Source organism: Vitis vinifera, chromosome 7 (genome assembly GCF_030704535.1).
Source record: "Vitis vinifera cultivar Pinot Noir 40024 chromosome 7, ASM3070453v1".
Taxonomy (NCBI): Eukaryota; Viridiplantae; Streptophyta; class Magnoliopsida; order Vitales; family Vitaceae; genus Vitis; species Vitis vinifera.
The window spans coordinates 2,257,237-2,281,038 of record NC_081811.1 but is presented as its reverse complement, the minus strand read 5'-3'; the positions used below and the strand labels follow the sequence as shown (position 1 = coordinate 2,281,038).

At 35.1% G+C, this 23,802-nt stretch overlaps 5 protein-coding genes across 10 annotated transcripts in view; 2 read left to right on the top strand and 3 right to left on the bottom strand.

The window, feature by feature from the left end:
* LOC100254568 (piezo-type mechanosensitive ion channel homolog) overlaps positions 1 to 2,436 on the bottom strand; it is a 28,965-nt gene extending 26,529 nt beyond the window's left edge. Inside the window, exons 1-3 of one of the 3 annotated variants that reach the window (XM_010653799.3) lie at positions 1,888 to 2,436; positions 1,663 to 1,779; positions 491 to 571 (exon numbers count right to left, since the gene is read on the bottom strand). In XM_010653799.3, the coding sequence (XP_010652101.1) occupies positions 491 to 571; positions 1,663 to 1,711 (130 nt within the window). In that variant the 5' untranslated portion in view covers positions 1,712 to 1,779; positions 1,888 to 2,436. Of the gene's footprint in view, positions 1 to 490; positions 572 to 1,662 lie in introns of all 3 variants that reach the window. The other 2 variants (XM_059737850.1, XM_019221093.2) reach the window with 2 other exon arrangements.
* A 2,009-nt stretch (positions 2,437 to 4,445) lies between these two features.
* Positions 4,446 to 6,525, top strand: LOC100240873 (protein RESISTANCE TO PHYTOPHTHORA 1, chloroplastic). The gene is made up of 4 exons (XM_002273301.5): positions 4,446 to 4,881; positions 5,295 to 5,505; positions 5,839 to 6,008; positions 6,099 to 6,525. Exons 1-4 carry the CDS (start codon positions 4,642 to 4,644, stop codon positions 6,123 to 6,125), a joined length of 648 nt encoding a protein of 215 aa, XP_002273337.1. The 5' UTR covers positions 4,446 to 4,641; the 3' UTR covers positions 6,126 to 6,525.
* A 15-nt stretch (positions 6,526 to 6,540) lies between these two features.
* LOC100249461 (transcription termination factor MTERF4, chloroplastic) lies at positions 6,541 to 9,946 on the bottom strand. 3 transcript variants are annotated; one of them, XR_002030493.2, is made up of 3 exons: positions 9,758 to 9,946; positions 7,617 to 9,318; positions 6,541 to 6,924 (listed from the first exon to the last, which is right to left on the bottom strand). XR_002030493.2 is itself a non-coding variant. In XM_019221233.2 (2 exons), the coding sequence occupies exon 2, from the start codon at positions 9,294 to 9,296 to the stop codon at positions 7,704 to 7,706; it is 1,593 nt and encodes a 530-aa protein (XP_019076778.1). In that variant the 5' UTR covers positions 9,297 to 9,318; positions 9,758 to 9,911; the 3' UTR covers positions 6,642 to 7,703. The 3 variants fall into 3 exon arrangements, 1 of the variants encoding a protein (XP_019076778.1); XR_002030494.2 differs by having other exon boundaries at positions 6,642 to 6,927; positions 9,758 to 9,921; XM_019221233.2 differs by having other exon boundaries at positions 6,642 to 9,318; positions 9,758 to 9,911.
* A 92-nt stretch (positions 9,947 to 10,038) lies between these two features.
* On the top strand, positions 10,039 to 15,855 carry ABP1 (auxin-binding protein 1). 2 transcript variants are annotated; one of them, XM_059737685.1, is made up of 6 exons: positions 10,039 to 10,227; positions 11,267 to 11,373; positions 12,502 to 12,705; positions 13,622 to 13,689; positions 15,391 to 15,511; positions 15,591 to 15,855. In XM_059737685.1, exons 1-5 carry the CDS (start codon positions 10,146 to 10,148, stop codon positions 15,494 to 15,496), a joined length of 567 nt encoding a protein of 188 aa, XP_059593668.1. In that variant the 5' UTR covers positions 10,039 to 10,145; the 3' UTR covers positions 15,497 to 15,511; positions 15,591 to 15,855.
* A 2,575-nt stretch (positions 15,856 to 18,430) lies between these two features.
* LOC100244305 (exosome complex component RRP4 homolog) lies at positions 18,431 to 23,802 on the bottom strand. The gene is made up of 7 exons (XM_002271222.4): positions 23,560 to 23,802; positions 23,041 to 23,142; positions 22,917 to 22,962; positions 21,335 to 21,424; positions 19,679 to 19,744; positions 19,312 to 19,380; positions 18,431 to 19,087 (listed from the first exon to the last, which is right to left on the bottom strand). The coding sequence occupies exons 1-7, from the start codon at positions 23,712 to 23,714 to the stop codon at positions 18,623 to 18,625; spliced, it is 993 nt and encodes a 330-aa protein (XP_002271258.1). The 5' UTR covers positions 23,715 to 23,802; the 3' UTR covers positions 18,431 to 18,622.

The window sequence follows — 23,802 nt, the reverse complement described above, 5'->3', positions numbered from 1 at the left end:
ATTGCAAAGAATCAATATTTTTTGTTGCCAACTGGGTACATGTTGTATGGAGGCCGGATTATCAACTGCTCCCAAGTTCCCAACTGAGACAGCAGCGTGGATTCCTGGCCCACAAGCTTTGCAAAGGGAAAGGACCACAAGTGGTTCTAGGTCTGACCCATCTGGCTAGCACATGCCAAGCCCCTATATAAGGTCCAAGGGAAGAAATTTAAAGCTCACTCAAGGAAATATCAAGTCTTGAGATTCCCACCCCTAAGCTCTTCACCAAACCCAACTTTCCTCCCAAGCTGCTCTACTTTTCCACAAGCTAAAACAACTCACTATCCATGTGGCAAACCCCATCCAACCAAGAACCTTCTATTTATATACCAAAATACCAATTTATACATTACATATGTAGGCATAATTCAAAGAGCAGCACCTAGCATCAAAAAGCATTGATAGCAAACGCTTGAAATCAATAAATATAAATTAGCACAAAGCTGCTTACCTGTTTTTGGTCTTGTGAATTGGATGAGAAGAAAAACAATCAAATCAACAAGAGATATCAAACTCCAACTGAGTAGAGCAGCTGCAAGAACAGGAAAAATTAATCCCTCATTTCTTGGTGAAGTTTGCATTGTTGAATGAATAAAAGAGCAACTGTAATTGTGTTTATCATGCACATTAACAGCAATCTCTATGGAAGGCAGCATAATTCTAAGAAAGCCAACTCACTAATAGATGACAGAACTTATGAGTCACTGCATCATACCAAACTAATGTAATTTGGGGCTGCAACCCATTCACAGGTATGTGCAGGAATTGTAATGGGGAATGTAGCACAACATTGGGAAATATATCTTTCCACATGCATGAGCTTCCTTCACACAATTTTGGTTTAAGAATTGGCAATATTGCTTTAGTCACCGACTCACCAAAAATATGAGAAAACTATTTAGATTCACCATAATAATCTGCAATGATAGTCAGTAATCTAAGCAGCTTAAAAAACAGCTGTGCCCTCAGCCCAACATGAGTCTCGTATGATGTCTGAGATCCCAGCAAGCTGGCCACAGATATTTCTAAAACCTGGACATTTGAGGTGCCAGGCGAGACGTGATGACCCTGTCTAGTAATGTGAGGTACTGATTCAACTCAAATTACCAATACATCTGAAACTTATCTATGTCTAGTCAAATACTTCAAAGGCGCGAGTCAATTAATGGTTGAACACCACACAGTGCACAGTGGAGTCTTGCATAAGCCACTGACTCAAATGATAAACATCAAGGTTCACTAATAAAATTCCTTCTCATGGTATCGACAAGAATGCAATATCACACAAAAAATAATCATTTAATAAATTATCAATATCAACTATCATACACAAACTTGTAACTTCAAAATTAGAACCGTCTCATCTTTGACACATACGGAAATCCCATATCCAGAAACAGAAAAAATGATTAGACTGGTCGAACTCCTTCCATATGCCATGTAAGATATCCTAAAATACACCAAAGTTTATACTAATCATTGGCAATTACCATAATCTTACTCAGTTCATCCACCTCAAATGATCTTATCCATTCAGCCCATTGTGTATAGAATACGACTAGAAAAATCTCTATAAAAAAAACGACAAAAAGGAATTATTATTAATAATAAATCACTGCATACCTGTTAAAAACAGCAAGGGTAATACAACCCCACCAAGGAAACTCCCCATGACAAGCTCTTCTTAACGATGCAATCACTTCAACTTCATCGTTTCTCCCCCAAAACCCATCAAACCCCCTTCAATCAACGAGAAAATAAATACAACCCATTTCACGGAAAATGCAAATTATCTAGAAAACAGACTATCTGACCTGAAAAAAAAAAATGATTGAAATAAATACACACCCACAAGATTGTTCAATTCTTTCTATATCCCTCAATGGGTTTTCAATTCACGCCAAATTGACAAAAGCCCACTTCATAGAAAATAAAAAAAAATTCCCCAAACAAAATAAAGGAACCAAGCTCTCCCGCTTCGTTTTCTTCTCAGCAGAAACCCGCCAATGGGATTCCGTAAATCTGCAGATAAAAACAATAAATGTGTATGCAAAAAAAAAAAAATCTCACACGCGAAAGACTAATTTTAAGTGTATCCACCAGTCCAAACTAAAAGTCTCTGAGACTCGGTTGGTACCGAAAATTCAGGATTTTTCCTTTTCTGAAAATGCTATAATTGCCTGAGACGGAAAATGGACAAAAATAGTTCAGATTTGGGAATAAAAAAACCGTTTTTTCTTTAAATTATGCCGTAAAGCTGCGTATTGAGTCTGTTGACAAATGGGGTTTTCAAAGTTGGTGATGTTGCTTTACATTTGGACAAATAAATATGATTTTTTGCTTTCTTGGGAGGTGAGGAATCGAAGTTTTAGCTTGATGGGGATTAGAGCCATATCTGAAAAATGATTTTGCCTACAGCTGGTTCCGGAAAATACACAGAAAAATAAAAATAAAAATTATTTAAAAATTTATTTTCTTGTAATTAAAATTAATAAAAAATTATATTTTTAATTTTTAATTTTGATGTAAAATAGTTAAATAAATATAATAAATTCAAAATAATATATAAAAATAATTTATTAATTTTAAATTTATTTTTTATTCTTCTTTATTTTTTTCTCTTCCTATAATTTTTTTTCTCTATTTTCTTTTTTATATTTTTTTTCAAACTTTTCCGGAATCAAACATAACCTCACTAAAATAATTTTGAAATCAAATCCAGGAAAGTCTCTTTGTCTATAAATTTTTTTAGCAATCATAAATGTCTATTTGAATTATGATGTTTTTATTTTATTTTTGAAAAATATTTGTAATCAAATTAGGCTAAAAAGTGAAGTGGAAATTAAAATTGCAATTTTGTGAAATTTTTATTCAATACAAAATGACTTTTTTTATATAAATTAAATTATAATTTTTTAGAGAAGTAATATTTTTAAAAGTTAATCTAAATCAAACAAGATATGACCATCTAAAAGTTTTATAAAATTTAAAAATGAATTTCTAATATTAAGACTTAAGATATGAAAGAAAACTAAATAAAATTATAATTAAATATGAATTATATATATTTTATTATTTAATTTTAAAAATAATAAATAAATAATCTAAAAGTTTATATAAAAATGATTTATTAATGTTATTATTTTTTCACTTTTTTTTTTCTCAAGTTTTTTTAGGAGAATTAGTTCCTTGAAAGCCAATTTCTAATTTAGTAGTTAGCAACACAAATCCAAAGTCACGTTTTGGAAACTTGAAGTGGATTATAGATGCAAACAATTTTCAAAATTATTTAAATTTTTTATTTTTGTGGGGCTTAGGATGTATACTTGAAAATTTTAAAATTTTTAAAATTTGAAATTTTAAAATTTTGATTTGATTTGAGAATTTTTAATCATTATTTTGTCTATTTTTTTTGAAAATTTTCAAAAGAATGAAGAATTGTGCTTTTTCTCAAACTTTTAGGTGGAAATATATTTTTTTATTTAATTAAAAAGTCTAAATGTCAAATTATTTTAAATTTTTATATAAATTTTTTACTTCACAACGAAAAATCAACGCACACTTTTTTATGAATAAATAATAAAAAAAATAAGGGTTTGTTTGAGAACATTTTAAAACAATTTTATAATATTTTTAATAATCAAATTTCATTTGGGAATTCAAAATATTTTCAACCTATTTTTCAAAAGTAAGAATTTTTTTAGAATATGAAAATGCTTTTAAAAGTAGTTTCAAACATGTTCTAATATTTTAAGATTTAGGAAATTTTTGTTTTGTACCCAAATTTGAGATTTGTGAAATTTGTAAATACTTAGAAGCTTTGTGCATATTGACAAATTTGAAAATATTTATAACTTCATATATTTTTTACAATTTGATTTTAATGCGAGATGAGCGATCCCTATCTTGACCTCATCTTTGATTATTCACACTTCTTCCAATCCTCCTCACAAAAATAGTTTTAAATGGCCTTACTTATTCTCATTTAGTATAATTTAAATTTTTTTTTCAAAACTTTTTATTTTTCAAAATTTTAATTATATATTTAAAATAAATATAATTTATAAATATTACATTTTTAGAATTTATTTTTATGAAAAAAGTAATTTTTAAAATTTTATGTGTAGAAAAAAGAAAAATAAAAAATGAAATCAAATTACTTCTTGTTGTTTAATCATACCTATAATTACGTATGAGGTAGCGATATGAAATAAGACAACATCCGAACATGTATTAGTTTAACATGAATTGATATATATATATATATATATATATATATATACTTCATCCTAATTATTCTAAACTTGTCTTATTAGAGACGGGATGAAGTGGGTAATTGAAAAAATCGTCTCTTTGTGATTCATATTGAGTATGAATTGACAATGGTCTTGAATGTTTAACAAATTTTTATCTTAGGTGATCTGGCTCAATAACATAATCAATTCCAATTAACGAGTTTGGTTCCAGAACGACGTCGTTTTTGTCCAAGGCACATCCATGCCAGCCTGCACCCAGCACCCACACATCCCTTATCTCCTCTCCAACCTCTGTTACCCTCCTCCTCATTCCTAATGAAACTCCACTGTAAACAGTCTTAACAATATGAACACCATAATCCCAACTTCTTTCTGCCACTGCCCAATTTCAAAGCTGGGCACCACCTTCTCCACTCCCAGATACACTCAGTTTCGCACCAAAACCACCAGAATCCATGCAAATTCTAATGAAGTTGACACACAGACAGTAGAGGAACGCACAGAGGAAGAGTCACAAAACAATGGAGCTTCCAACATCTCCACCCCGTCTTCCACTGCTCCTGCCCTTGACAAAGACCTCAAAAAGGTGGGTTTCTTCTTGTTTCTCCATTGGGTCAACTGAGAACTGCCACTTAGAATCAGTTTTTCCACTTCATGTTTGGTATGGTTATTGGGTTTCTTGAATAACTGAAAATTTAAATTTTAGTATTATGTGTTTTTCCAATTGATATAGACCACAAAAAGGGTGGGTTCCTGCTTGTTCTTTACTGGGTCATCCTGAAATTACATTTTTCAAGTTGATATGAGCATGCCCAGTTGTATAATTCTAGGGTTTTAAAATTTGGGAGAGGGCTTCTTCTGGGTCTCAACTCTCTCCGAGTACTTTCATGCTTCTTCTTTCATCCCTTCCATAGCTATGATTCTAAAAATTTGTTTTAGGAAGATTTTTAATATTATTGAACTCACTTGATGTTCTATTAAATTCTCTTTCTGCAACAGGTTGTTCAGAAGACTGCTGCAACCTTTGCACCAAGGGCTTCCACTGCTACCAAAAACCCTGCCGTTCCTGGAACTGTACTATACACTGTTTTTGAGGTTCAAGGCTATTTATCAATGCTGTTGGGTGGAGCTCTCTCTTTCAATTTTCTATTCCCATCAAATGAACCGGACATATGGAGGTTAATGGGGATGTGGTCCATTTGGATGTTCAGTAAGTCATACTTAATTCATCGATTTCAACCTTCAATTTTACTAAAAATTCAGGCATTTGTGGCATATATGAATTCTCTTTCTTCATGAGAAACTATGAGACAAGTTGCAGACATGGTTTCTCTGTAAAACTGATTCGTCCAAGTTCATTATCATGTTGGTGGTACTGGTGATGACTCCATTTTATATGGAAGATCAGTGGGTTCAATTTCCATGGAAATTAGAAATGAAGCATCTCTTTTATGAACTTCAGAAATTCCCTTGAAATTCACTAAACATTCTGTAAAATGCAGATTGTTGGTATCAACTGGTTTTTGTTTTGTGCCTTTTGTAGCAATTCCTTCTCTTCGCGCCCGAGACTGCTCAAAGAATGAGAAAGAAGCTCTCAACTATCTCTTCCTCATCATTCCATTGCTCAACATTATGATCCCATTCTTCTGGAAATCGTTTGCAGTTGTTTGGTCTGCTGATACCGTGGCCTTCGTTGGGATGTATGCATGGAAGGTGTGGTTTTTATCTGTTTAGCAATGTCTATTTGCTGTTCCCTTGCATAATTTCAACTCTGTGCATTAAAATAATGTTGTTTCTCTACAGTTAGGGTGGCTACAAAAGGAGGACTAGGCAGCAAACCAGTGGCCTTTCTTCTATTGGATCAGTTGGGTCACTGTTTTCAAATTTGATTCTCAAGTCCATACCTCCTGATGCATGTCAAGTCTCGACTTTCTTAAGCCTGTAAATGCAGTAAACTACTAAGAAATGACAGTAACATATGGAGAACAGGGCATGCAGCATTGGCCTTAGGGGATCGATGGATAAGCATATCTTCACATTTGGAGTGTAATGACAAAAGGGTATTCGTTCATTCTCTTGTATTTTGGCAATTGGGCAACACATTTGTTTTTATTGGATTGAGATGGGTGAAATCCACATCATTTTCGGTTGGAGAATGTAATTTGATGATAAAAGACCTGAAGGATATACAATTTCTACATCAAAATGCCCCCCTGATATATTCATATAACTGGGCACAATCTTCTTTTTCCCTCTTTTCCCTGATTCAAGACATCAAGGCATTGTTTCATTATTTGCATTGAAAGCTTTGAGTTCACTGGTATGCACAAATGACCAAGACAGTAATGAAAATGAAGGAAAAATTACTAGGACAGACCAAAGCTAATACAAAAATATAGTGATATTTTACAACAGTTCTTGCATCTTCATTCGGACTACTCAATATAATGTTCACGGGTGAAGGTAATTGTCAAACATTTGAAAACAGGCTTGATTAAGATAGCCTTGGTACTGATGGAACATTGTCTAGCTGTTTATGCGGGGTGCTGGCATCTTCACCTCCATGCACATGACCCAAATCCCCACTGAGAGTAGTGCATATAACTGCAGTTCTCTTTTCATCTGGATTCTGCTGAAAGAAAAGGGGGCAAGCAAGAACACTGAACATGTTAATGCTGTCTGTGGCGATACACAAGGAAAAATAATATTTTGACAGTATGAGAAGTTTTTATTTATTTGAAAACCCAGATCAACATTCTCTTATCACTGATTCACTGGTATTAATAGGTTGATTTTACTTCTGAAACCTAAACTGCATTCTCTGACCAGTAGTTTTAAGAGGTTGGTAAGGCTCCAACTTGGCCTCAACTCTTTGGGTCTCTGTTGACATGGTGATCAATCGAACTCAGATCAGCTTGGCATACGAAAATGCAAAAAAGGAAAAAAAACAAATACTAAACAAAACAAACAAAAAACATGGATGAGATATTCATTGAAAAGTATTGTGGGTTCGATGCATCCAACCTTTACAACAAAAACTTGTCACAAAAGCAGAACCCGAAGGATTCAACTCAACAACTCAGTGAGCTCAACATTTATAACAAACAGATTGTGTATTTCAATGTGCTACTTTGTGACATGCAGATAGTGAAATCAAGATAAAAATCAGTATTATACCATCTTTTTGTATCTAAAATCAACCTTAGCCTTTGCAAATCAAAATATTATTTCAATAAGTCATTCTCATTTAGGCGATCTAATCTGTTGTGTTCGAAATTTGAAAAAGAAAAGATTCAAGTTCTTCAAAATTGAAAAATTTACCTTTTAATTATTGCACCCACAATCTCTAGATGAAGATTCAATTTGACAAAGTCTATAGCAGACCATTAACTAAGTTGAATCATCCTTCTATGCATATTCATCATCACTATCCTCCTCGTAGTCAGAAGCAGACTCATCAGACTCATCGCTCCTTGGTTCCATCAATGTGTTCATGTCAAATGATGACACCATTTCCATCTCCTCCAACTCAATAGAGTCATAGTTCATCCGTTCCTCAAACTTCTCATCAGAGCAAATGAGAAGCCATGAAAGAGAACATTTCAACCCTTTCTTTGCAACCATCTGATGTCTCGGTCTTATGGTAGACTCCAGACCATAAGTGAAGAAAGCAGGGAAAGCAACCAAGTCATCTAGAGGCCTCTCCATCTCCTTCTGGAAGAAATCAAAGCTAAATTTCATGATGTCAAGGTTCAAAGCAAGCAATTGGGGGCATCCTACAACCATCTTTCTCACTTGTTGCAAGGAGAATCCACAATCCTTGAGGAAATCCACATGCTTCAACATAGGTGTTTTACCAAGGCTAACAACCTGTGGCATCTTTTCAACAACTATTGGGAAATCCTCAGGACCCAAATCAAGAGCTGAATTGAGAAGGCTCCGTTGACTAAGAAGCTTTGGCTCCAGGTCAATTCCTATGATCTCAGGATATTGTGCTATCATGGAAGCAAGTGATGTTTTTCTCACATCAAATTCTAGAAGGGATTTGACATTAGCTTTCACCCTTTCCTCCAATCCAAATCCAAGGATGTGAGGCCGCTTCTCTATTAATCTAGCCACAGCTAATCTTGGAATCCCCAAACTTTCAAGATACTCCACAAAAGGTTTGATCACACGACCTACTCTCATACCCAATATCTCTGGGTATCTAGTTAAAACCCCTCCAATTTCTCTTCTTGCCACCCCAATTCCAACCAAATAAGCCACAGATGTGCTCATAGTTCCCTCAAGTTTGAATCCCAATACTTCTGGATACTTCTCAAGAACCCGAGGAATATCATTTGGCTTGATATCCATCCCTTGCAGGTTCTTTACCACAGGTGCAAGGTCTACTACAACACTGGCATGGAGGACTTGTGGATATCTTCGCAAGAACTCAGTGAAAGTGGATTTCCTAACACCCAATTTGCCGAGATAATCAAGCACGGGAATCATGTTTTTCTTCACACTACAGCCAAGAACAAGAGGGTAGTTGTTAATGTCTTCAATTGAAAGCCCTAATTTATGAAGGAAATCTACCCGCTCCTTCATGACCTCAACTGTTACAGGAAGCTCCAGTCCATCAAGCTCATCAGGAACAATACCAATCCCCTTCAAGAACTCATAAACCCGGGCACGATTTTCTATTCGTTGATTCTTCATCTGTAATAAACTAGGGCGGCTATATAAGGATGAGGAACCTCCTTGCCTCTGTTCCAAATGGGTGGCGTTCACCTTGGATAAAGGTGAATTGGTAGAACTAGACACAAATGTTTTATCTGCAACAGAGTACTGTAATCTCGTAGCGTGTCCAATTCTCTTCTCACGGTTACTCGAGAACCCAAGACTCGATGCAAAAATTAACTGGGGTCTACAAGGTAACTCTGGATGTACAAGCAAAAGACTCGGTTTTGTAATGCAGCCATAACTTCTTATCTTCATGTTCATAATGGTCTGTATCATGAGCCCCAAAATTGACACTGTTCTGTTTAGAAAACAAAATATACAAGAAACACAGCTTAGGCAATGGAAATTAATGGAACCCAATAGCAGCATAAATCTGCATAAACCAATAAATTGTAGAAAAAATTGTAGGACAACAACAAGAATGTAATAACAATAATATTAAAAATTAATATCTCTTGAAAATGGGGAAAAATGTGGGTTTTTGATTTGTAACCACCGCAAATGAATTGAAGAAGCACAAAAGAAATCCACAATAAAACAACCCTATCTCGTTGCCGAGAAAACTGAGGAAAAACAAAGTAAAAGGAGAGAAAATTTTCAAATTCTACGTCTTATTCTGTTTACCCAGAACATGAAAAATAAGAACCCCCATTAAAAATTTTCAAACTTTTTACTTTCTTTGCTTCTTCCTACATTTTCCCAGACACCAAACAGAGAAGAAGGAGAAGAATACTAACCCGTTTGTGGGTTTCGCCGGAGGTGAATCGGACTGTAGAACCGGAGATGAAGGTCGGGCTTCAGCCTTCAGCCTTCAGCCTTCAGCCTGCAGCAAAGGGTAAGGTTTGAAGAAGCCAACATCCCTTCTCCCTTGTTTTAGGATTTTTTGCAAATTGGCCCACAATGTTTCTGTATTTGCTTAGATGCCTTCTGATATTTTGAGGATTTTTTTTTTAATAAATAAAATAGTAAAAATACTGATATTTTAAAAATAATTTTAATAAAATATTACTTATCGGAAAGGTTGGGTAACAGAAAAACAGCAGAGGGTCGAGATGCTTCCACTTTCCCTACTAACGACTGGGTTGAGAAACCAGAGAGAAAAGGAGAGAAAATATAGCCGAGAAAATGGTCGGGATTTCTATTATTTTCTTTATACTTTCCATCTTGTTATCTGCTACCGCTGAAGCTTCTCAATGCTCAGCCATTGGTACGTTCTCCCTTTCGGTTCGACGCTAATATCTCTAATTATTTGTTAATTTTGTTTTCTGGGTATTCATTTTTCTTGGATTGCAGTGGTGGGTTGATGTGATATCAGGGTAGGCGGGTTTTCATGTCCATGAAACCGGAACAATGTGAAATGGAGAAACTTCTTTTATTTATATTTAGGTTTCTCGGAAACTAAAGGGAGCATAATGATTTATGAGGACGATTCATTGGAAAAATTTGTGATCCGCAGTGGAAGTTGAGTAATGTTTTTGGTCAGTTATAGAAGAATTATTCTATCTGATTTATGATCGATGCCACCGATTACTGAAAAGTGCTGAAGCTTTTGATTCCAATTTTTTTTAGTTCTTGAAATTTTGGAATGAGATCATTTCTTGGAGCTCTGGGAAAATTTGAAGGTTTAAATCTTTCCGTCCAATCTCCATCAAACTTCATCATAATTTTCAGTTTGCTCTAGTGGATTTTAGGTGAATGGCTGAAATGTAAAACCGAAGACGCAAGCTTTTCTAATTTTTTTTGGTATTTGGTCAAAATTTCTGAAAACTTGCTGAAGATTTTTTTCCTGCTGAAATCCGATTCAGGTGCTTTTTATCTGGATTTGGCCTAATTTACACAATTAAATGCAAATTTTAAAGCACTTATTTCTCTGTGACTAAACTGACCTATCTGTTACATGAACATGTTTTTGTGTATAAAACTAGTAGAATTCACTGTGCTGTAGTTTGTGGGTTTTGGTTACATGTCTTATCGATTTATGTACTGACTTAATTTTCTTTCCAAAGTTAATTTCTGGATATGATGTATATCTTCTGCATTTGGATGTATTTAATTTCTCCAAGGTTTTAGCATGTTGTGATTTTGTAAGAAGGTATAATAGAGGGAAGTTACATTATAAGCTTGATGAAGGCAGCTTCTCATCGTGTTTACCGTTTTACCTTGCCATTCCTTTCAGTTGCCCTATCTGCTGATGTTTATTAACTCTCTTATAGCTAAAGAAAGTAATGTTTTTGTTTGCCATGCAGGACTCCCTCTGGTAAGGAAGATTAATGAGCTTCCACAGGATAATTATGGACGGGAAGGTTTGTCCCACATCACTGTTGCAGGTTCACTCATGCATGGGATGAAAGAGGTATGCAATAATCAAGTCCTATGAGATTGTTTTCTTATTGTAGTCTTCCTGGTTCATTTTTTTTTTTTCATTTTAGATGCTTAATAAGACAATTCTATCAGTAATCTACTATGTGCCAATAATTGTTTTATATTTTCCCCTTCCTTTTATTCTTTTTTTGTCTTTTGGAGTTGGGGTTGTGGGGACAGTAGAAAGAGGGGGGTGGGACAGCTGGCATATGATAGGAGTGATATTGACAATTTTCTTGTTACAGACACCAAGATTGTTTAATCAACTATAGAGGATTGATTTCCATCTCCTCAATAAACTGAAACAAGTTGTCATGTTAATTGAGATTTTCTTTCTATAACTGACTTGTATTGATAGGAATTCTGAAAATTAGGTTCAAATAAAGCATTCTCATTTTTATCCATCTGCTCTGAACCTCCTTATTGGCTGGCCTTGAAGCAACTTTAGTGGCAAGCAACACAACCAGCAGTCATGGGAGCTGTTGTTGGTGGCGAGGTGGCCGGTGGTGAGGGTAGGCGTAGGTATGGTAAGAAAGAGAGAGGGAAACAAAGATAAGAAAAGGGAGAAGAGAAGAAGAAGAAGAAGAAGAAGAAGAAGAAAGAGAGAAGAAGAGAAAGGGGAAAAAGGGGGAGGTGCGGCTGATGATGGGAAGAGATGGATTTTAGGGTTTGTTTTTGAATGGGTGTTGGAGATGAAGTGTGAAAATGGAGGGTCGAGACAGACTCTCTAAAAATGGGTATGAATGAGCCTAAATATTGAGCTCTCTAAAAATACATTTATATTTATCTTTATCATTTAATTTGTTATATTAAATATAAAAATGAAATATTATTAAATTATATATATATATATATATATATATATAATTTATTCTAAATATTTTAAATTTTAATAATATATGAATTATATATTTACGACGTTATTGGTTTGACTGTGGTTCTGACCAGTGAATCGTGAATTGGTAACTTTTTTCGGTTTAATGACTGGTCCGATTCTTAAAACATTGGTGGCAAACATTCATTGAAGAACTAATACATGTTAAATATCAATGTTCTTTGAAGCACTTGGTAATGCATTTTATTATTCTAATTAAGTACTCGTCTCAAACTTTCTTGATAGGTTGAGGTGTGGCTTCAAACATTTTCCCCAGGATCACACACGCCAATCCATAGGCATTCATGTGAAGAAGTTTTTGTTGTCCTAAAGGGGAGCGGCACACTCTATCTTGCCTCAAGTTCACATGAGAAGCATCCAGGAAAACCCCAAGAGTATCCCATCGTTTCAAATAGCACATTTCATATCCCTGTTAATGATGTTCACCAGGTAAATTATTGTATGCCTCGTGTTTTTGTACAAGTTATGAATTTTGAGAAATTGGAAGTATTCCTTCACTGTGATAACTGTGAACAGCATCAGTAAAGCTCCTAGACACTATCTTCACCAAGTGAATGATACCCTATATTTGCCTCTTTGTGAGAGAGAGCCCTCCGATGAAAGTGTCAGTTACTTTATTGCCACTAAAAGAGTGAACTTCATAATCTGAATGCCACATAAAGGATTTCTGTTAGTGATCCATATTTTCGAATTCTTGAAGGTTTTTATAAAACTGTAAGGGTCTTTTGTGCTGCTGCCAATAGGTGGCATCCTTCCCAATACCGTTGAGACTGAATTTACATGCATTAACAGATGGTTGTCATCAAATATTTAACTTGTATCTAATCCTCTTCTGCTATTTTGTGCTAAAATGATCAAATCTCATCATATATAGTTACTTTTTTTCTTATTAAAAGAATCCCACATAAAACATTTGTTCTTTGTACCAAACCTGTCACTCCTGTGCAAATGTCATTTCTATTGCTGGGACCAGATGCTAAGCCCCATCTACAAGTGTGAAGGTTCTCTAGAGTGGTTTTGAGAATGTATGCCTGCCATAGGCTGCATCAGCATTTCAATTTTTTTAAAGTTTGTCATATTCGGCACCTTGCTTCCATGTTGGAGACCATACCTGTGTTATTCTAGATACCATGAGTTTCCAAGTATATGACTTGATCTTAATGAGTACCCCTAAGTCCTAATACACCTGGCTAGGAAATTGGTCAACTAGCTGTTTGCCAATCTTAGATTCATAACCGAGAATATGTTTGAATTGTTGCCAGTTGTCTTTCTGTTTGATGGCTATTCACAAGTTCCATCTGGTTATCCTGTGTTATTTCTTGATTTTTTGCCCCCCTCCTTATAGGTCTGGAATACAAATGAAAATGAAGATTTGCAGATGCTAGTCATAATATCTCGCCCGCCAGTGAAAGTGTAAGTAACCTTTCTTTGTTCATCATCTTGCTCATTCTAGATTTACCATCCGCATGGTTATTCTTCCTGTCTTCATTTATACACTATTTTCTATTTTGTGCAGAAGTTTGTACAAATTCCATGCATTTATTATTTGTAAACATGGTTAGGTTCTGAGTCCTTAGAGTCTTTGGGGGAAAAATGTTTTGTATCTACCATGAAATCTTTTATGACGCTCAATTTCCATGGATCTGGTCTCTTGGTGAACGAGCTGGCTTGGAAATTAAATTTTCCTTTACTTCTTTTCAATCACCATAAGAAGTATTTTAGAAATGATTACTTTTAAACGGAGCAAGTGTTTCCCCTCTCTAAATATATAATACCTATCTGCCAAGAAATACGTGCGGTAATTTTACTCTGCCAAGAAATGCATGCTGTAATTTGCTCTTTACCTTTGCATCTCCAATTTCCACTTATGGCAATTTCTCTAGAGAAGCTTCATTACTTCACAACTTTATGGATTAGTTGCACTATATGGTAGTTTCTCTTGGGAAGCTTCAAAGTTCTTTCCATACTTATTCCAGTTACTCCCATGAAGCAAATTTTGCCTTTAAACCTCTAGGTTTTATAAACCAAATGGCTAATTCTGAAAAGGGATCCCAATTAACAATTTAGAGCTTAGCTATCTGATCTATTCTGCTTTTTGGTTGGGATTGGTTTTTGTTTCTATATCCTTCCTCTTTTGGCCTGTGTGTGTGTGTGTGGTTTTGGGGCCATGGGCGGGTAGGTGGGTTTGGTTTGTGATTGTTGGTATTGGTTTGTTTGTGTTTTTTTTTCTTTTTTGGTTTCTCTTTTTCTTTTTCCTTCTCTTTTTTGAATTTGGGACCTTTTTTCTCTTTGCTTTCTTTTTGCTTCTCTTTTTTGAATTTGGGACTTTGGGAAATAAGGCTGTCTATCTACACAGAGTCTAATAATGGTAAAAAAGGCTACAAAGGTTTTTGGGTACAAATTGTCAAATACCTCTGTATTTTGACTGGAAAAAACAACCAGAACTTTATATTTTTCATATTTAATCCTAAAATTTTGCCTCACATCCTGAATATATTAGAGCACAGATTATTATCTGTGCTTGTGGTTAACAATATAGGCAGGTTTCACATTGAATTGAATGAGAGCTGTGAGACTAATGTTTGAACTTGGCTACTCAATCAATTTGAGCGAGAAACAATCAATAATAATCTGTGCTTGTGGTTAACAATATAGGCAGGTTTCGCATTGAATTGAATGAGAGTTGTGAGACTAATGTTTGAACTTGGCTACTCAATCAATTTGAGTGAGAAACAATCAATAAATACATCATAACAAGAACTTGTTGGGTAATTTCCAAATAAGGCAAGTTAGGTGCCCTCCACATGAATGTCTTTTAAATGCTATGGATGAGAGAAAACTTACTTCACTCTGAGGCCAAAAATAAAAATAACAAAATGTGTAAAATACTGTTGCAGTTTCTTTGCCATATCTACTTGACTGCCTAAATATAATAACAATATCCATACAGGGCAATAGTGCAACTTTCACTATCTTGTTTGTTATGTGATTATTCAAGTGTTGCTGCCCATATGGGGTGTCTCCTTTGAAACTCCATGTGGTAAGCAGTCTTTCTTCTTTCATTGCCTTATTGTGGTTACTGACTGAAAGTTGCAATCTGCCTTTGCTTTTCAGATTCATATACGAGGATTGGCACATGCCTCACACTGCATCAAAATTGAAGTTTCCATATTATTGGGATGAGCAATGCCTTCAAACACCCCCAAAAGATGAGCTTTAGTTTTCAATCCACAGCCTTATCATTTTGCTGTTATTGGGATGAGCAATGCCTTCAAACACCCCCAAAAGATGAGCTTTAGTTTTCAATCCACAGCCTTTGCATTTTGCTGTTATCCATCTGAGCCTTTCATTCATTGACTGAAAAATCCAATGGTACCATTTTCTATGAAAAGACAAAGGAGAAAGAAGAGTTTTACTTGAATTTTGAGAATAGGTTTAGAGATTAAAGTTCAAAGGAAGTTGTAGATTCTTATGGCCAGCTGATTTGGTATAGGATAACGATATAAAACTAAAAACTTGATCATCTCATGTTTATTGTTCATATTCATGGTTTGTTTTATCCAATTAAGATTTAGAATATGTTATTTTGCAAATACATGTGGAAGTTGTGAATGAGTTGGTGGATTTGATTTGATTTTCTAGTTTGCTGCAAGCTTGTATATCAAGCCTCAAAAAGCCCCCTTTCCATTGCAAATCGCCAAATCCACTTGCTAATAAGAGCCTTGTTGAGCAAAGCAAGACGCCTAACTCCCAGGCCCCCCTTTATCTTATTTGAGCAAACGGTAGGCCACTTCACTAAATGAGACTTTCTCTCAAAATTCCCTTCACCCCAAAGGAAATCCCTTTGAATCTGTTCCAACCTCAACCTCACTTTCCTCAATATATGAAATAACTATATGAAGTAGATAGACAAGCTAGATAAAATGCTCCAAATTAGTATGAGCCCCCCCTCTTTGGAAATACTGTCTTTTCCACATTGCCAATCTTTTGTGAAATCTCTTTTTCACCCCATCCCAAATTGTCAAAGAATTGGAAGGGACACCAAGAGGAAGATCCAAATAAGTGCTCGGAAGATCTCCCATCTCATACCCTAATACAAAAGCCAAATCTTCCAAGTTTTCCACCATCCCAACTAGAATGAGATTACTCTTGCTTAGATTTATTTTATAAGTAACCAACTTAAATAAGTCTTTGAGCTTGGGTGACCTTACAAAAACCAAAGCCTCATCGGCAAACAACAAATGAGAAACTTCCAATAAAAAAAAAACAACAAATGAGAAACCTCTAATCTCTCACCATCTTTGTCTTTCACCTTGAAGCCAAACAAATAACTATCCTCCCTAGTCCTCCTAGGGAGGCAACTAAGCGCTTCCATGGCTAGCACAAACAAATATGACGATAGTGGGTCCCCCCTACCTCAAACCCCTAGAGATTTGAAAAAAAATTTGGAAGGAGTGCCATTCACCAAAATCAAGAAGCTTGTTGTCGATATGCACCATCTGATTCAATTGATCCACTTCTGCCTAAACCCCATTTTATCCAAAACTGAAAGCAAAAACTCCCAATTTACATGACCACAAACCTTCTCAATATCAAGCTTACACTACACCCTGCAATTGTTGCTTCTTAACATAGAGTCAATGGCTTCATTGGCCATAAGCATGACATCTAGGATTTGCCTTACCTCCACAAAGGCATTCTGGCTAGGAAGTTTTTAGATGGAGCCTCTATGTCTATTTTAGAATTTGTCGATTGGTTGAATACTTTTTTATGGAAGCAAGGTGCTTTTTGTTACTCTTTCCTACTCATTGCTGTTTTGGCACCTTTGTATACTTGTGTACTTTGGTGTATCTTTTTTCAATTAGGCACTGCTAATAGTATGCTTATTTAGCTATATATATATACTGCGGCCCAGTTCCATTATACCATGTTCTCATATGGACTACTTCTATAAAGGTGCCACAGCATGGTTATAAGGAGGATCACTAGGGTGGTATTTTTCTTTTTGTTCTGTTTCTAGAGGAGCTATATCACTTTTGATAGGAATTTGCTTGGACAATGATGAAATAAGGTTGAAATGATACGGATTTTCAAATCTGACGCTTTTAACTGTAGGATTGCGGTTATGTGTTTGTTTGTTTTGTTTGGTGTGATGATAAGAGTGATTTATCTTCATAGTCCCCAGTCCCTACTGTCTTCATTGAAAGTTCATAACAAAACGATCTTCTTTTCCTTACATGATTGATTGCATATCTATCATTTGGAATTGTCTTTGAAAATACAGTGACGTACCATATAACAGATGAACAGAAAAAATTTGGCCTTGGTGGAAGATTTTCAAGGAAAGCCTTCCAATGGCAGCATTCAAACACTTCACTGTCATTGGAAGAGTCAAAACTCCACAAGATCAGATTGCTAGTTTCTTCATAAAAAAAATTGTTGTATACAAACCATGTTCTCAATTCTTGAAAGTTTTTATTCCTGTAAAGAACTTGGCAGGGTATCAATATCCCTGCCAAAAGGTAGCATAATTGCAGTTGCAGACATCTTCTAGACTGAAAAAACATGGATTACAAGGCGGATACCATTAAATATTAATCTGTATCTAGTCACCAATATGCTAAAATAATAAGATTTTCACCATTTATATATATTTAGTTTCTTGCTTGTGAAAGATTATTCAGCATAACATCTTTCCCATAGTGAACTTATGAAACTCCTACATGGTAATGACATCTGCATGGTTGGACCATGTGATAAGCCTCAATTTACTGTTGCAGAGGCTCCCCAAACATAGTTTTGAAACCCTAAACCAGTCTTAGGCTGCATCAACACTTTAGTTTTATTTTTTTGAAGCTTTTCTGGAGTGTACTTCTACTAGTTTTCCCTTGCCTAGGAGGTTATGCAAATTCCCATGGACCAACATGATCATATTTTGGGGCCTCCTACCTCACACAATGTCCAAGATCCTTTATGGGACAAAAAGTTTTTGTGAATGCAGGTTCATGGATCTGAAGAGCCCTGTGATTTGTGAATGAGTCGGTGGGTTTGGCTTTATTTTCTAGTTTTACAGCAAGCTTTTCTACCAAACCCTAAGGACTCTAATTTTTTCCTATGAAATTAAGAATCTGTTAATCACCATGAAGTAGCCATCTTTTTAAACAATGAATCTGCATCTCTTTGTAACAGTTACAACTCTTAAATAAGGGCGGTTTTAGTTAAAGGTACATGATGGTTCTTTCCGATCTGTTATCAAATCATTCTAATTTTCATAAATATGTAAATAAAAATAAAAAGGAAGAAACAAAACTCCTCTGGTCACTAGTTCGGTATCCATAGACCAGGATCATCCCTTCTTTTTGGTAAACATGCTTTTCCGTGTAGCCTCACCTTCTGCAACTAGAACATAGAACTCTGATCCAAGCATCTCATGTATATCAAGATTCAGAGAGCTGCTCAGGTTGACCGTCTCCTTGATCACTTCAACAGTAACACTGAAGCCTAAATTAGCCAAGACCCGAACAGCATTTGCAATTCTGCATATGTTCTGCCTTGTTTCCAGGGAGGTGTAAGTTCGTTCTTGTTCTTCAAGACTCATGAAGGTACTACTACTGGACTTGGTGTTCAGTTGTTCAGCTTTGTCTGTTTGATCCTCTATCAGTATACCTTTGGCTTCAACGTGTTCCCCAACCCAGATGAATCCATTACAGCCGAGTATCAAATCAACTCCAAACTCTTCCAGATAATGAAGATGCTGTTTTCGTCTTTTCACTAGGTAAGGAGAGATTGTGAGAACTTGACCCCTCTCAAGCTGTCATACACATTATTATCATTAATAGAACTAACATATGAAAAATAAAAATGGGATTCATAATATGTATGGAGGTGACAAATGATACTAATCAAAGTGATAGTGATATTTACACCATTCCAATCAATATCAGGTTGTGAAAATTTGCAATAAATTTAGGCTGCATGATGTTTTTGCAAATGTAAGAGCACATAGACCAACTAAATAAATATATACTGACTAACCTTTCCATACTTCTGACTCCTTGCTTGAAGATGTAAGCTGCCATCATGCTGGAAACCGCGAACTTCAGCCTGAAAATAAGTCATTAAAGAAAAACATTTTCATACTTCCAGATTGAAATTCAACAAAATAAGTTTGTTGACAACGATAGGAAACATCTTGAGTTTTTGTGCATGATATCCATAATGATTTTGCAAGACAATAAAGGAAATAGAATTTTTTGCCCTTTTTTTAGATCTATTCAATGTTAACTACCATGCTAGATGTTGAGAATGCTACAGCTCACAAAGAAGTGGATCAATGTGATCAACACTGATTTGGCTGAATCCAGTACAGCTTTTGAGGAAATGTAAAATTTATTGAACTTACACACACAATGTCGTTCTCTTCAAAAATGCTGCGCATGTTAAGTTCATCGACTGCAGTTCGTCGCCTCTGGCAATTAGAAACAAGGAAATGCATATTAATCCAAGAAAGAAACAGAGCAATTGATCATGTACTTCAACAAACATTAAGAGTTAAAACAAATATTTCATGCTTCACGTTGCATCCAAACAGAGGTAATTTTAGGATCATGAGGATAAATTGAGATGCTACCAACCCACATTGAGTCAACCATCCTGGTTTTGCAAAACAAGGTTAATGATATTAATGTGTTTATTGTTCAAATGTGCCAGTATTCAAGGTCACAAATATTTTATATGCACAAGTCAAGCATGCTCACATCTCCAAGAAACTAGTTAAGGCTCAATTCAAGAAGGAGATGACATAATGAAGATGACATGAAGCAAGAAGACTGCGAAGATTCAAGTGAAGACCTAGTTAGGGTATAGTTTCAGGTCCTTTTGTATGCTAGCTAAGTAGCTTAGCAAAGGAGCAGCTAATGAGAATGACAAAGACCTTACCAAATGATATATGACCACATTGAACCTTGTTTTTGATGGAATATAACCTTTTTCTTTAAAGGCTACAGGACCAAACCAAGATGACTTCAAATTTCTACTTAAAGTCCAGTTTAAATCTTTAAAAGGCGGCTTCATAGAATAAGAGGCTTTAGGACATCAAGAGTTCCCAAAATGGAGCCTAGAGAGTTGCAAATGCACTGTTACAGGCCCTCATCACAAGTTGTTTGACCTATAGGTTGATCTAATGCCCTATGATGTGCCTAAAATTGAAAATCATGCAAAATCATGTAAAATCATGTGGTCAACCTGATAAATTGTTTTGTCAACCTAATAAGTTGTTCTCTCCAATAGCTACCTGTAGCACACATTTAATGCTCTAATGGATGGTCAAGTGATCAAGCTATAAGTGAACCTGTTCTAGGAAATTTGTGTCTAACAACTAGTTTGACTCCTAAAGGTGTGTTTATGATGCCTTAGACACGTTTATTGCTTACCAAACACCTGCATGTCAATTATACTCTATTAAATACCCTCCTTAAAGTCATTTAGAGTCTTTGAGAGTCTTTGAGAGTCTTTGTTGTATCTTAATTCACTGTACTCTTACGAGGCTATGTGAGGTAGGAGTATAACACCTAAAACCTTGTAAAGGTCCATTGGAACATAAGTAATCCAAGTGTAAAAGAAGGATAAGAAAAGTCTTGGTTAAGAAGATCCTTGATTTGGTGGATCATCTCAAAGCTTGTGGATGAGCTAAGAGGTCATGAACGTAGCCAGGTTATATATATATCTATATATATCGTAAAAATGTGCAATTCATCCCCCTCCCCCCACCCCACCAAAGAGCCGTTTCCTGAAGAAATGGTTTTATTTCGTTCAAAATTTTGGACATAGATATGTACTATATTCTCTATCAAATGCAACAAGGAGGATACCCAGAGAAAAACCATTTACGTTCTTTATTTGGACAAATTAAAACTTTTAGTGGACTCCCTTTCCCGTATTTGACAGCTGGCTTGAGAGCCAAATCTCCAGAAGAATTGAAGTTTGCATATTCTGTGACAGAAAGCCATCACTATTGATTCTTTTCAAAAGGATTTGGAAACAAAAAGAGATTCAATACCTGGATACCATCAGGCAAGTTCATGGAAGAAAGCATCAAAACTGCATCTTGGCTAAAATTTATATCCAATCTCCAACGCTTAGGAGCAATCTGTACATAAATGAACAAAACAATTTAACTGGTATTGGCAGCAGGATAGCAAATTGATCAATAACAAAGTACAAAAAACAAATTAAATTGACTTTGGACAAGAATATTAACAAACATCAGTTTTCCCAGAACAAATCCACTACAATGCTGACTTTTTGAGCCCATTATGGAAGATACTGTGGGCATATAAATGTGGCAAAACTAGTGATTTCTGAAAAACTTTCAAACTTGCAAAACTGTAAAATTAATTGCAACCATTACATGTTAACAAGTAAAATCAATGAGTATAACAGAAAAAGAATGCTCATAGCATTTACAGAACTTCACTCAGGAAAATCAAGACCAGTGTTGATAAATTGATAAAAAAAAAATGAAATTAAAAAAGACACCAACAAGGTATAGTGGGATCCTAAAAGCCTGATATCAGAATGTGACAGAGGTTATTATGCCAAATGAAGATGAAATTAAGAAGGTCTTTGGTGAGAAATAGAATCGAGGCACTTGTTACCATAGTTTTCAACTCACAAATCATCGCAGTGTCATTATATTCATGCATTAATAATCAAGTACTGTAAGGTTGTTAACATATTAAAAAATAAATAGGAAATAAATATGTATATATATACGAAATACATGTTAATTGTAAAAATAAAGGGCAAACCAGTATACAACAATTTTTACAAAGTAAATGGAAAAGAGGAAACATAAGCATTAATCAATACAATAAATTTATATAACTACTGAAAACTAAAACTTTGATGAAATTATCTTAATAAAATATGATATTCATATATAACAAATCCCACAAGATAGATTTCGAATTTTAATTTTTTAAGTTCCAAGTTCTAACTCATTTGCCAATAAATGTTGTCACACAAGAGGTTTCAAGTTTCTATCATTTCCCAATCAATTTATTAAAAAGGAAAATATGAGGACAAACAAGCGTGAGAATATGTGTCCAAGGAAAATTCACATTTCTATCTTCAATATTCATCATCTTGAAGATCAACAAGCGAATCATCTAAGTAAAACATATCACCAGAATACCATCATCCCAAATATTTGTCGGAATAATAACTACACCCAAAACTTTAGCTTCCATGCATGCCTTAAATAACGAGTTCATGATGTTTCGACATAGAATCATTTTCTCTCTACCCTTCCGTTGGAAATTTACTTTTAACCTTAAGTTATTATTCGGATAACGATATGATAATCTTTTTAAGGGCAAATAATTAAAATGCAGTATTTCCTACAAACTAACACAAATAATCAAACACGCTCATTTAATACATATCATGTAACACATACATATTGTATATGTATTATAAGTATATGAGAAACACTTCTTTTTACATGAAAAATATCTTGTCAAATCCAAGATAACCAAAAGCTTCTAACTAAAATACAAAGTGATGTGTTCTTATGAATCTTATCTAAGTATATTGCCTGGAATAATCCATGGATAAATGTTAGGAATTTTTGGATTTACCTCTGTAACACGTCCCACTATGATATCTCCAGTCTCTGGCTTGTATCTGAAAATCAGTTCAAAAACCAATTAACCACCATTAATCAATTGGTTTAAACATTGAGATTAGGGGCATTAGAAGTACCTTGCCCGCAAAGTCCGGATATAGACCAGCTTATTCACACGTTCAACCACTCCACACAGTGTCGCAACCACTTCACCATCGAGGTCTAAGGTGCCGTGTCCCCTTCAACCAACCCATCAAAGTTACTGAGACGGAATTATTAATTAAGACCAAGAAAAGGTAGATTATAGCACTTCACAGCACAAGATTTCTGTTTGTTTCAATGGAAAATAGATCCCATTAGAAATTCCCAGACTTTTTTTCCCCTTTAGGCTTCGAGTACACTTAAAATTTTCTAAAAACAAAATTCTAAAAACAACCCCACCATTGTACAAAGCTAGAAAGAAATTCGATTACTCTGTTTGCTTGTTGGGAAAAAGAAAAAAGAAAAAAACAAAGAAAATTAAAGTAATCGGAATAGTTTTTTCGAAAGTGAAAGCCTAGACAATAAAAATTAAGAGCTTCAAAAATTATTTCTCCCTTATTTTCCCAAAATTTTCTCCGAAATCAAACGGAGGGAATTAGGGTTCGGAAACGTACTTGAGAACGCCGTCTTCGTAGTTGACGGGGATGGTGTCGGCGACGGCGACGGAGGCATTGGAATTGGATTTAGAAGACAAAGACTCAAGCTGTTCCAGCGCTCTCTGTAGCCTCAGCTTCTGAGTTTGGTTCAGAGAAAGCTGAAACCCTCTCATCTCTCTCTTCTGCAAAAACAAAAATGGTGGTGAGACGACAGAACCCTCTAAACCCTAAACCCTAACCCAAACCCAAGTCCAAATCGTT

What these genes read in the sequence shown, in the direction of transcription:
- LOC100240873 (XM_002273301.5), top strand. Translation starts at nt 4,642, where the DNA reads ATGAACACCATAATCCCAACTTCTTTCTGCCACTGCCCAATTTCAAAG. An exon ending in GTGGTCCATTTGGATGTTCA is followed by an intron (nt 5,506 to 5,838) that starts GTAAGTCATACT and finishes TGCCTTTTGTAG; the next exon opens with CAATTCCTTCTCTTCGCGCC. An exon ending in TTGGGATGTATGCATGGAAG is followed by an intron (nt 6,009 to 6,098) that starts GTGTGGTTTTTA and finishes GTTTCTCTACAG; the next exon opens with TTAGGGTGGCTACAAAAGGA.
- LOC100249461 (XM_019221233.2), bottom strand. Translation starts at nt 9,296, where the DNA reads ATGATACAGACCATTATGAACATGAAGATAAGAAGTTATGGCTGCATT.
- ABP1 (XM_059737685.1), top strand. Translation starts at nt 10,146, where the DNA reads ATGGTCGGGATTTCTATTATTTTCTTTATACTTTCCATCTTGTTATCT. An exon ending in TCATGCATGGGATGAAAGAG is followed by an intron (nt 11,374 to 12,501) that starts GTATGCAATAAT and finishes CTTTCTTGATAG; the next exon opens with GTTGAGGTGTGGCTTCAAAC. An exon ending in TCTCGCCCGCCAGTGAAAGT is followed by an intron (nt 13,690 to 15,390) that starts GTAAGTAACCTT and finishes TTTGCTTTTCAG; the next exon opens with ATTCATATACGAGGATTGGC.
- LOC100244305 (XM_002271222.4), bottom strand. Translation starts at nt 23,714, where the DNA reads ATGAGAGGGTTTCAGCTTTCTCTGAACCAAACTCAGAAGCTGAGGCTA. An exon ending in TACGAAGACGGCGTTCTCAA is followed by an intron (nt 23,143 to 23,559) that starts GTACGTTTCCGA and finishes GGTTGGTTGAAG; the next exon opens with GGGACACGGCACCTTAGACC. An exon ending in ATCCGGACTTTGCGGGCAAG is followed by an intron (nt 22,963 to 23,040) that starts GTACTTCTAATG and finishes ACTGATTTTCAG; the next exon opens with ATACAAGCCAGAGACTGGAG.